General features: G+C 40.3%; 3 protein-coding genes across 3 annotated transcripts; 2 read left to right on the forward strand and 1 right to left on the reverse strand.

Annotated features, from left to right (window-relative positions):
* Nucleotides 1-37: 37 nt before the first annotated feature.
* Nucleotides 38-2553, reverse strand: LOC6556572. Its single transcript, XM_001985410.2, has 5 exons — nt 2478-2553; nt 2374-2415; nt 1158-2312; nt 820-1050; nt 38-747 (listed from the first exon to the last, which is right to left on the reverse strand). Exons 1-5 carry the CDS (start codon nt 2498-2500, stop codon nt 150-152), a joined length of 2049 nt encoding a protein of 682 aa, XP_001985446.2. The 5' UTR covers nt 2501-2553; the 3' UTR covers nt 38-149.
* Nucleotides 2554-2903: 350 nt separating this feature from the next.
* Nucleotides 2904-5176, forward strand: LOC6557142 (alpha-protein kinase 1). Its single transcript, XM_001985409.3, has 2 exons — nt 2904-3811; nt 3881-5176. The coding sequence occupies exons 1-2, from the start codon at nt 2961-2963 to the stop codon at nt 4902-4904; spliced, it is 1875 nt and encodes a 624-aa protein (XP_001985445.3). The 5' UTR covers nt 2904-2960; the 3' UTR covers nt 4905-5176.
* A 278-nt stretch (nt 5177-5454) lies between these two features.
* Nucleotides 5455-8453, forward strand: LOC116806238. The gene is made up of 4 exons (XM_032742430.2): nt 5455-6224; nt 6295-7074; nt 7254-7343; nt 7407-8453. The coding sequence occupies exons 1-4, from the start codon at nt 5512-5514 to the stop codon at nt 8347-8349; spliced, it is 2526 nt and encodes an 841-aa protein (XP_032598321.1). The 5' UTR covers nt 5455-5511; the 3' UTR covers nt 8350-8453.
* The last annotated feature ends 3120 nt before the right edge of the window (nt 8454-11573 follow it).

Raw genomic sequence — 11573 nt, forward strand, 5'->3', positions numbered from 1 at the left:
TACTTCTATAGTATTATTGCGCATAGGTTTGTCATTCGAAACAATCAATAGTTTTTTAGCTCTGGTTAGTTTATTTCATTTTCCATCCTAATCAACTTCTTTTGCACTCTCGAATTTATTGATAATTTTGACTTAATCAATAACAACCACTAAAGTGGCACCCAGTTAAAGTCCGTTGCTTGTTTTTGTTGCGGCTTATTTTGCATTGGAGACGTCGTTCCGTAGTTTCTGCCATCCTGCTGCTGCTGCACTGTATAAAATGGAAACTGAGACGGATGGTTATAAAATGGAACAGAATTTGTAGCTGTCGTTGGAAATTGGCTGGCATTGAACGCATGCTCATTAAATTCCATCCATTTATCATAGAGGACTTGGATTTCCGGCACAAATGAGTTTGTGGCACCTCCAGCGATCCGCTTTTCATTCTCTGAGGCTGATTTACTTGTTGTCTCTGATTTGGGTTGCTTATTTGACTTGCTGGCATCCGGTTCTAAGTTTGCATTCGATGATTGTGCGGGCGTAGGACAAGAGTTGGAGCAGCAGTGGTTGCAGGAGCTATTGCAGCAAGTGTTCCCACCACAGCAGCAACGATTCTTATACCAACAATAACAGCAAGTATAGGGATTATAGTAGTAGGAGTAACGTGGCCAGCAACAGCAGCAGGAGTTGCAGCCGGAATTGCTGCTAGATGCACAGCAGTTCGCATCGTCCTTTTTTGGTTGTGCTGCTTGCGACTTGTCCTCAATGCTACGAATTAAGTTAACCTGAGTATTTTTGGGCATAGGCAACTGTACACAATGAGTTGTGAAATATACTTACTTTCCACTGATTAATGTATTACAGCCACAGTTGCGAGTTGGCTTAGATGAGTTCTCTTCATTGTTGGCATTCTGGTCAGAAGTGGTGATCCGGTCTTTGCTTGCCGTCTTCTTCGGCCGCTTGCTTTTGGGTATTGATTCCTCCGACTTATCGGACTTTGGAGACATGTTAATTGGCAGTAAAAGGTAGCAGCTATCCGGTGGACGAGGAACTTGCAACGACTTGCAAATGCTGTCAATTAAAAAATCTACATGAGCAATAAGTCTTCAGACAGTGGCTATTTATATATTTCATTTGCATTGTTGTTCTATTAAAATTCGATATGACATAGAACTCACCGCTCGATAAGATCCGGGGTGGCATTGCAGCAGTTAACAATTTCAGGGTTCGTGCTGCTCTTCGTTTTACCTGTACAATTGTGTTTACCTTTAACCCCAAAATCATGTTCTTTGTTGTCTTTCACTTGAGTTTTTGGGCTGGGCTTGTCAACTCTATTCATATCTTTGGTATTGGATCCTCCTGGACATTTTTGCGATGGAGGAGCACAACCAGAACTGCCCGGCGTTTGTCGCGGATATTCTTGCGGTGGGGCACCGGCATCACAGTACGCTGATTTTTCTGGATATTCTTTAGATGGAGCACTGGCAGCAGGGAACGTCGTTTTTTCCTTTGGACTTTGAAGGATATTTACGGGAGGCTGAAAACACTGTAAATTGGGATAAAAACAGGGAAAAAGGCCAGGCATTTGTCCAATTGGCGCAGCACACGGAAAATAGTGTCCCTGCTGCCCTGGCTGTGGCTGTAATTGCTGTAATTCTCTGCCCGTACACGGATCAAACTTGGCAGTCTGCTTGCTGGGTAGTCCAGCCGCTGGCATATCACACAGCCGCGGTGGGAGTTGATTTGCTGCACCATATTGCATATTCACACCAGACAACTGGTTGGTTGGGCTTATCACTCCAGGATAAACAGAGCATGATGGTACATTTTCAATTCTTATAGTGGATCCGTCGGGCGCTTGGAATACAGTTGTCGTCGGGTTAGCAGTGCAATTTTGATATGTTCCAATATTAGGTAAAGCGATGTCTTGACATATTGGATTAGTTACAGGTCTTTGTTCATCCACAATATTTGCATTACCATTGGCACATATTTCCTTCTCTTTCTCATTATTAAATCCCTTATCTTTAGATTTAGCATTATTTGAAATCTTTGGGTTTTCATTAAGAACAGAAGGTGGGTCTTGACATATGGCATAGGCTACAGGTGTTTGGCAATCCACATTTTTTCTATTATCATTGGAACATATTTTCCTTCCTTGCTCATTGTCTTTGTTTTTACTATTCTTTGAAACCTTTCGATTTTTATTATTTGGTTCCTGTTTCCCTCTAGATTTTGTACGATCGTACAGAAAATTTGGAACTATCATATTTGAGAATTTCTCTTCACGCTGAAGCCCAGGGCGGCACAATACATTACAAGTCTCTTGGCAACTAAAATAATGCGGAGCAATAGATTTAGATAGGAATTACAATGAAAAGAATATTGAGTTACCATCCATTGCAACAGTTACAGCAATCAATACAGTTTAAAAAACTGGAAAATGAATACCATGTTAAAAAATGTAAACGACGTCTTAGTACTTTTAAAGGACTCACTTCTCCGTACAAGGCTCACACATTTTAATATCTCTTCGTCCATTTAGATTATCATCGTAAAATCATTAACGTAAAATTTACTCAAAACTTAAAACAAATATTTGATGTTTATATCAAAGTCGGTTTCTTTCGGTTTCCCCAACTCCTTTCAGATGCTGTTATAACTGTGTAGCCTTAAAAATAGTCCCTGTCTATACGTGTGTATATATATACACTATAACATATAGTAACTGAAGATAAAATGCTAAAGAATGTCTCATTAATCAAAATCACCAACTAATTCAATCTACTAGATAATTGCTTGGTTTCTTATCAATATTTTATATCTTTCAAAAGACAACCGACGGATTTTCTGACAACCATAAAGTCTCTGAACAGTTACGCTTTTTTGTCAATCAAAGTTGTAAATAGAAACTTTTCAAATATGTCAACAAATTAATTTGAACGGAAGTATTGTTGAATTGGTTGCATGCCTCCAGCAAAATGCGTAAAACTCAGGCACGAAGAAGCAGCCCCATGTGGTACACTGCGGCATCGGAGTACGCAAAGAAGTGCCAAAGACGACTTCATAAGACAGAAACCAGCAGTCGGGCTTGGAACGAAAGCTTTGTCGGGCATGGCAACCGATTGCGTGTTGTTGAAGGTACTATCAGGAACAGAGCATCTGGATGGTGTCGTCCACGTAATTCGATAATGAGAAACGAGTACTTGTTACCGAAGGCGAGAAACCCAACAGCCGCATCTTCTTCATCTCCTGATATGGTGCATAATTTAAGGGAACCGTGGTATAATAGCAATAAATTTGTAATAAAGTTACCATCCATGGTAAATAGATTCGAAACTGCCTCACAATCCGATGAAGACAATGAGTCCAACGCTGAAACTTATACACCATTCAACGTTGCAAAAAACCAACAAGCCAACCAGTTTATGATTAAAGGTTCAGCAATGTTATTGCAATCGAATAGGATGCCGCTTATCATGGTGCATTCCAAATCAAAGCACAGTTCCCCTTCTGTTACCCCAAACATCAAGAAACCGCCGAATGAAAGCTTAAGATTGTTTGGGTCGCAAGGAGAAGCAGCTGAAGATGATCCTGCTAACAGCGAGCAAGACGATGCTGGATTAGCTGTTGCAGGCGCAATTGAGTCCAAAGATAATAATACTGCAATGAAAACAGTTGTTGCAAAAAATTCCAAATTTGATGAATTTAAGTGTAAGCTTCCAAGAGTGCTTCAATGCTATCATGGTCAATATCCAGCGGCGAGTCGCTCCCTGTTCAATGATGAGAATATGGTTGCTGCCTGTAAGGTGACCGAGCAACATTTTATAAGGTAACTTTATTTATTAAATGAAACAGTATCGATGTATTTTCGATGATTTAGTTTCTTTTTTGCTATTAGCATCGACTGTAATGAGGGGAATCAAATGGAAATGCAGGCAAATCGGGACAGGCATTGGAATGCAGCAACAGAGTTTTCCTTACCTGATTACCAACAGGAACAAGACAGAAATTGTGCCATCAACTCATGCACTTGTTGTGCCCCCAAGCATTCACTTAACAATCATGAATGTGCCTGGAAAAGGCCGACTTTTAGGTCACAGCAACAATTAAGCAATTCCCCCAATCAGAGTTCTTCCTTCATAATGTGCTGTCATCACCAGCAGACATCCTCGAATGGCCCAACCGAACTACTTGCCCAGCAGCTACAGAACCAGATGAATCGGGCACAGTTACAAATATCAGAGGTGCAAGTGCAACTAAACAAGGTATCTGGTGCATCTAAGATACAACAAGTCAAGGGGCATGCACATGTAGAGTCAAATAAGCAAACGCGTACAGATTGTGGCAGAGAATCACTTGCATTGGATAACGAAGACGCAACGATAGCTCCACCCGTGCAGTGTCCAAGTAATTCAGATGTACAATATTTGATGGCGCCAGCACCCGTAATGGGCTTGGACTTACATGCCTTACAACAGGCAGCGACCGAAGCACGAGAGGCACACTGTCAGTACTGTGATGCTGCATCTAGAGCTGCAGTGCAGAGCCAACAATGCTTTTACATACCTGCTCAATATAGTATGGAACATAAACAACAGCAATCGTACCAGCAGCAGCAAGCATGTCAGCAGGAGTGGCAGCAACAACAGCAGCAACCATGCCAACAGCATCAACCGTACCAGAAGCAACAACCATACCAGCAGCAGCACCAGTCGTACCAGCAGCAACAACCATACCAGCAACAGCAGCAGCAACAATACCAGCAGCAACCACCATACCAGCAGCAGCAACTACCATACCAGCAGCAGCAACAATACCAGCAGCAGGCAACGTGTCCAAGTATTCATTGCCATCGACCGTGTTGCAGGAAACGCTATGCTCGGATGCATTTCATGATGCCACGCTGCTGGCAGGGTCGCTGAAGGGGGAGGCCAACAAAGATGCGCCAAAAGGAGTTCGTAACGTAACGTGCTTTGTACAGTGAAAACGGATTGCAACGACGACCTTTTGTATAAAGTATGCTACATTACAAGCTTGATTCACATACGGAGAGTGTTATCCAAAAGAAAATCCAATTCGATCAAGGCTTCCATTTCAAGTTAAATATTTTATTAATGTCGCTTACGCATAAACTTAAGTATATAAATTGTCAAAATAGATAAGGCTTTCAGAAATAAAACGTGTGCAGAGTTTAGTTTTTGTTCTTTAAGCATAAATCAATTAGGTTTTCAAAGATATTAAAACTTTTTCTTTAACGCATTGAAAATGTTGTCAATCGTTGAAATAATTTCACAGATTGGGGTTCAAATTTTGTAGTTTTGTCCCTTTCGAATTATAAACGTGTTGCTTCCTTAATGAGATTGACAACGCATTCCGTTTAAATTACAGATTTCTTATTAAAAACAATAACCAAGCCAATTATTGTTTTTATTTAGATTTATTTAATAAGAAATGTATAATTTCAATGGAAGATGTTGCTGTTTACGTAGAAGCTGTAATTGCTATGGCTCTCAGTATTCATGTCAATGCATGAAGGAAAAGGCAAGGGAAAATCATAAGTTTTACAGCTTAGTGGATGGAGAAAGCCTAAAAATGCTGGAAGGTATATCTGCATCGACTCAAAATTTGGAGTACATAAAAACGGATGACTCTGTGTTGTTGAAGTCACATCGGGTGGGACGTCAGGATAGTGATTTGCAAAGCTCAGGGCATACAAATTCAACCAGGGATAAACTATATAAGCAGATGAACGATCGAAGCGATAGCAACAATAAGCTGATAGGATCAACAGAGCAATCGTTAAAAAATGAGATATTAGAAACATCCACAAAAGCATCAGTGATTCAAGACATATTTAATCGAAAAGACTTCAAGACTTTAGCACAGATTAGATTAAAGGCAGGATTAGAAAAAAATAAGAATCATCCAATTAGATCAGATAATTTAGTACCATTAAAGTTAACGTCAAAGAAAGAACCAATTCAAAGGAATTCAATTTCCGAAGTATGGAATACAGATAAAAAGGACTTTTTAAGTAAAATTACGTCATGCTCTTGCAGCCACATTTTCCGATCCAGTGTGAATGGAAAAAAGGTTCTGCCAAAGAAAATCCAAACTGATATGAAGACACAATGTTCAAGGACAGAAAAGCCGGTGCGAAAGATTAGACGGAAGCGCAACGTGAAAAATCCATACCCAATGAGAGTTGCTGTGCCTGAGTGCAAACAAAACAATGATATTTGGTAAGTAGTATTGGGACGAGACTGCTTCAGTTTATCGTTTACAAAATATGTCATCTTTTTCTTGATAAAGGTTTGAGTGTAATTTTCCCATAAGAGTTAGCATACCCCCCTCAATATGTGTGCGTAATCCTTGGGGTATCGTGCACATGAATATGCAACGAGACGCACTCAAATTAAAGACCTTGTTACCTCCCACCAGCAACAATGCCGTGGTTCAGACAGGTTTTCCCCCAATTCCAGTAAAGATAAGAGCTGCATTACCATCTGCATCCGCAAGAAAATGGGGCATCACTGTGCGACCCTTGGGCTACGGACCCCGGACGAAGGTAGTTCATAAGTCAAAGTCTAAAACTAAATCAAACACTCGCTCTGAACTAATCGGGATACCAAGGCAAAGCATTTCACATAGGAACGAGGAGTGCCAGAGAGGTGAGCTGCAGAGTTCAAAAGGTGGTAATGCAGTTGATGGAGGAGCACAAATAAAATTAGGGTCTGATTATTGTAAAAGTTACCCATATGAGCCAAAAGATAGGTCCACCAATATTAAATCAAAGCGAGAGTACGAAACGCCAAATGCTAACTCAGAATTTATACCTAGAGAGCCCAGGCAGGCCAAAATTGCCGCGGAAGCCAAAAAATCGCATGGTTTTAATGATCTGTTAGATTACATTCGATTACCAGTAAATGTTAAAAATGGGCACCAAATCTCTCGGCCACTTCGGAAACCACTTCAATCTAAAGACCAAGAATCTGTAGATATGGCTCAAAAGCATAAAATAATTAATATTGTTAATGGTTTGCAACTCAACCCAAATTCAAATATGAAGAACTTTTGTCTCAAGAAGCCGATGTAAGTAAGAGTTGTAAAACTAACAAATATAACAACAATATAATAAGCTATTAAGCGTAATTTCGCTTACGTGATGCGATTTGCTACATAAACACAAACTTGAATCTTAATCAATGTTTAGTATTGGTTTTGTACATTTTCTGTTAAAGATAATAATAAATAATATTTTTCAACTGCAGAGGTGAGTCCCAAAATCCAGAATTACCCGTACCACATCAAAAGAACAGCCACCACAGTGGAAGAATGGACACCATATGTCAACCAGAGAGGTGATAAGTGACAAGCTAGAAATATTCATACACAACTAACTAAAACTTAAAACCTTATCTCAGTAATCGATGGTTCAAGAAGCAAGTATTACCAAAAGACAGAGCAGAGCTCGGTTCGGTACCTACTAGTAAAACAATAGACGTAGATAATTCTCCTATTAGCTTCAATGACCGACATAAAGTGAAATCAAGTCAATCGAAATTGCCGCAAATGAAAAACGTTAACTCAAAACGCTCGGAATTCCAGAAAACCTACAACGCCCAATCCAAAAGACCGTTAATGACTGAACCTGAATCTTCCCTAAAGGCCAGTGCCTATCCGAATCCTTGGGCGTCCTCTCGATCTAACTCGCAAAGAGAAAAAAAAGAGAAAACTGTTTTGAAGTTGCGAAAACCCACTGCGAGTTCAAATCCTAAATCTGGCTATTCTCACAATAATGAGACGCCAAGGATTATATTACATCAAAATCGTACTAATATTCATTCTTGCATTCATCCAAATCAATCTGATAATCCTTATAATAATCGTGATATAGTTGAACCGAACTCCAAATTTGAATTCCATAAATTACATGAGTGCAATACTAGCCCAAGTATTTCGTTTTCGCAGCAAGTGAAAGTGCTACAAGAGCAAAAGCAAAAGTATCTGCAAAAACTCCGAGAGTTACCACAGTCAGAGTTGAAACCACAGCTATATGCACAGAGCGAAAAAAATGAAAAATATGCAAAATTGCTTAAGAGTTTACAACAAGATCAACAACAGCAACGAGTACAAAAGGTTTTGAAACAGCAAAAACAATCATTTGATTATCCAAATGAACAGAAAGAGCAATCACTGAGGCAGCACCAAGAACTCAATGAAGAGAATACAAAGCCTAGAAAAATTACAAGAGATTTCTATATGAAAACCTTAGACAAGTATAGCATACAATATATGCCTATCGGTTGGCTGAATTTTGGGCCAAGCAAGATTCCAAATTACAATAAAAGGAACCAACAAAAGTAGCATTCTTATTAAATAATTAAAGCAATTCAATTTTCGGATCTGCTTGTGGTTTTATTGTGGCAAGTTATTTGGATATTCTGGCTGCTTGTGCTTGGTCAGAAATGTTGCTTCCTGTGGATCAAAAGTTTTGGCTCGAAATGTTGATTTTTGTTCTGATTTTTCCACTTGCTTGGGAAGCGAGAGAGAGGCGAGTGGTGAGTCCATGCTGATCCTGTCTGCAGGGAATATACATTGATCGTGCAGCAACTGCTGTTGTTGCTGTTGATTATCGTAGAAGGCTTTATAACGCTGGCAATGGCACTGCACCGGATAATAATAGCAGTTGTTAATACGTTGTTGAGGCAACCTTGCTGTGGGATACAGCTGTGTTGGCTGCTGCAAATGATGACTGCAATAAGATGCCACTCCTGGCGGGTGACAATAGCCGAGTGAAGTCTGTGTTGACGTTGGCCTCAGCAAGCAGCAACTGCTGCAACAGTTGCCATAAGCTGCTGGTGCTCCCAGGTATTGCTGCTGTTGCACCTGTGGTTGCGGAAAGTTGGCATATTGGCAATAATGACTTGTTGCTGGTATTTGATGAAGAGCTCCAATTGTTATTCGGACCAATTGCTGGTGCCGCTGACAACAATGGTTGCTGCTGCTGCTGCTGAGTCGCCATTTGTGAGTTGGGTGCCATAAAGCTAATCGTTAAGTGTGGCACAGTGTTATTAGTTGTGGCATGTGTTGGTGCAGATGCTGCTCCCACACTCTCTGCCTGTGCCTGATTAGTTCTGTGGTGCTGGTTCAATTTGTTGGACAATTGGCTGAAGTGACGCATTGACGACGCAATTAGATTCTTTTTGACAGAACTATTGGAAATACTACAATCCGGTAGCTTCAAATTCGCATCTGTCGCTTGACAGCCTCTGTTGTGTCCCTGGAGCATCTTGGACCGCACGGCGCTGTGCAGCGGAAACTCATCGGTTTGGGAGCTAGTATGGGCACCAATGTCGCATGGCGATGTCTGCTGCTCTGCATGATTGCGGTATATGGTACGGTTGCAGTGGCTCTGCAGCGTTTCTTCCATGTGCCTTCCCACCAGAGCATCCTCCAGCACCATAAAGCTTGGTTTGACGTTAAGCCTCTCGTTGTGCATTTTGACCAGTTGATCATGCATCGTCTTCAGAGACTGCGCATCAGTTCCGGTCATGTTACTCTCATTCAGCTCTTCCTCCGAGCTGCTGTCAACATCCTCAAGCAGCGCTATGCGTATCCTTTGTTTACCACGACGCGACTTTTTCCGAGATTCAGTGCCGATCTTCTGCTTGTCTATTTGCATATTGACCTCCTCTTTGCTATGGTTACTGGGACTTACTTTGAACTGGCCATTGTCGTCCACAAGAATTATGAAGCTGTGGCTTGTATTGTTTTGCTCATCCTCTTTGGTCGACATTTAATATATTTTTTGGGATCCGAAAATAAATTGTTTATTTCTTATATCTTACATCTGAATTTTGATAATGTTCAAGCTTCAGCATAAAGACCTGGTTCCCTAAGCAAAATAGTAAATGTTGACTTTGTTTGTCAAAATACACAATAATTTAAATACTTTTTAAAAGGATTATATTTTTAGCAAGCAGCATAAAATATTTAGAATGTTAAACAACTGTAGCAATTTTTCGTTTTCATCTATGAAATTTAAATGCAACTTATGAACAAAGTGTCATTTAAAATTACAACAAATTCAGAGCCTTCAATTTAAAATGAATTTTACATTAATGCACATATACATATATTGATTAATGCACATACATATGGGGGTCATATAGTCATTATGGTGATTAATATATGTACCTGCCATAGGTCTTTGGAATTTTTGAAATATATTGTATTATTAGTTTATGGCAGGCAATTAAAATTTTTGCTAGACACTGCCGAAATAAGCTGTGAGACACTGTATATGTTGAGTATATATGTAAGAGTGATTATGTCCCGTTTATTATTAATAACACTGCTCTTTTAGGACTCGACTCTTTTGTTCTGCTGTTCTTCTACAACTCTTCTTATTCCAGTAATGCTTTTGCTGCTGTTAGATCTGTTGCCAGCGTTGCCACCCGACCGCAATGTATACCACTGTAACTCTTCGCTAAAAATATATTGACAGTTTCTACAATAAAATAGTCCAGATCCAAGTGTGTGTAAGTATGTATGTATTCAAAATGAGCAAGTACGTAGATAGAGAATTGTTACTTAAAATGTTGCACTGAAAGCTATCAGCACTGCATAAGAACGAGGTACTGTTCTTTGACTGAAATGTGCCAATTCCCCATTATTATAATTTGGATGGCTTTAGACATCATTTGATCTAACAGCAGCCAAACCCAGCGCTAAGCCACAATTTTCCGGCCAATGTGCGTATAAGACAACCAAAGTAAATCAACAACAAGGTCAATTAGCAACCTCTAACACCTTTTGCAGTTCGGTTGCACACGATAAGTAGATTTCGGCTTGCTTTAATAATATCAGCTCAGCAACAACTCCAACCAGTCAATATCTAAATCAACCTCCGCCACCTTTATGTCAGTACCAAACTATTTTGCCAATACAGTTATCGCCACAACAAATACAGCTCCAGCAGCAGCACCAGGAGCAACAACAGCAGCAACAACAACAGCAACAGCAGCAGCAACAAAAACAGCTACAACAAATCTCTGCTACACAGGATCATCAAGTTGTTCCGTTGCTGCGGTTCAGTCTACCCTGTCAGCGTAATTCGAACAGAATCCCTACTTTCCTCATTCAAATCCTAACTCCTACGCAAGCGCAAATCATTGCCCAAGGCATGTCCTCTACAACAGCATCTACTTGGGGCAATGCCATGCCCATTCGACTATCAACGACATCATTACGAAGATCGCGAACATCAGAGTGTGAATCTTGAATTATCACCTCGAAATACACCATTCCTACAACCAACAGTTTCTTCCAAATGCCCAGCATTTCAAAGAGAGCATGATAACAGCAATAGTTTGGAGCACTCTAGAAGCAACTGGCTGCCAATGCCGTCTAGAGAATCATCTGACGCGAATCCGAATGTGAACTTCAATGGAAATAATAATGGTAATGGGAAGAGAAATACAAATGGATTTGGAACTGGGAATGGGAATGATAATGGATATGTGATGCATGGCTACGGCAGTGGATGTCCTGTCCGTGCTGTTGCTTTAGGCATCCAGGAGTGCGTT

The sequence above is a fragment of the Drosophila grimshawi genome, unplaced genomic scaffold (genome assembly GCF_018153295.1).
Source record: "Drosophila grimshawi isolate 15287-2541.00 unplaced genomic scaffold, ASM1815329v1 contig_44, whole genome shotgun sequence".
NCBI classification, from domain to species: domain Eukaryota; kingdom Metazoa; phylum Arthropoda; class Insecta; order Diptera; family Drosophilidae; genus Drosophila; species Drosophila grimshawi.

Bases quoted from the DNA above. Each gene is read 5' to 3' on its own strand.
- LOC6556572 (XM_001985410.2), bottom strand. From the start codon at position 2,500: ATGTGTGAGCCTTGTACGGAGAA. The intron at 2,313-2,373 runs GTAACTCAATAT...GCATTATTTTAG, and splicing joins TGTAACTGTTGCAATGGATG to TTGCCAAGAGACTTGTAATG. The intron at 748-819 runs GTAAGTATATTT...CTTAATTCGTAG, and splicing joins AATACATTAATCAGTGGAAA to CATTGAGGACAAGTCGCAAG.
- LOC6557142 (XM_001985409.3), top strand. From the start codon at position 2,961: ATGCGTAAAACTCAGGCACGAAGAAGCAGCCCCATGTGGTACACTGCG. The intron at 3,812-3,880 runs GTAACTTTATTT...TTTTGCTATTAG, and splicing joins ACCGAGCAACATTTTATAAG to CATCGACTGTAATGAGGGGA.
- LOC116806238 (XM_032742430.2), top strand. From the start codon at position 5,512: ATGAAGGAAAAGGCAAGGGAAAATCATAAGTTTTACAGCTTAGTGGAT. The intron at 6,225-6,294 runs GTAAGTAGTATT...TTCTTGATAAAG, and splicing joins AAACAAAACAATGATATTTG to GTTTGAGTGTAATTTTCCCA. The intron at 7,344-7,406 runs GTGATAAGTGAC...ACCTTATCTCAG, and splicing joins ACCATATGTCAACCAGAGAG to TAATCGATGGTTCAAGAAGC.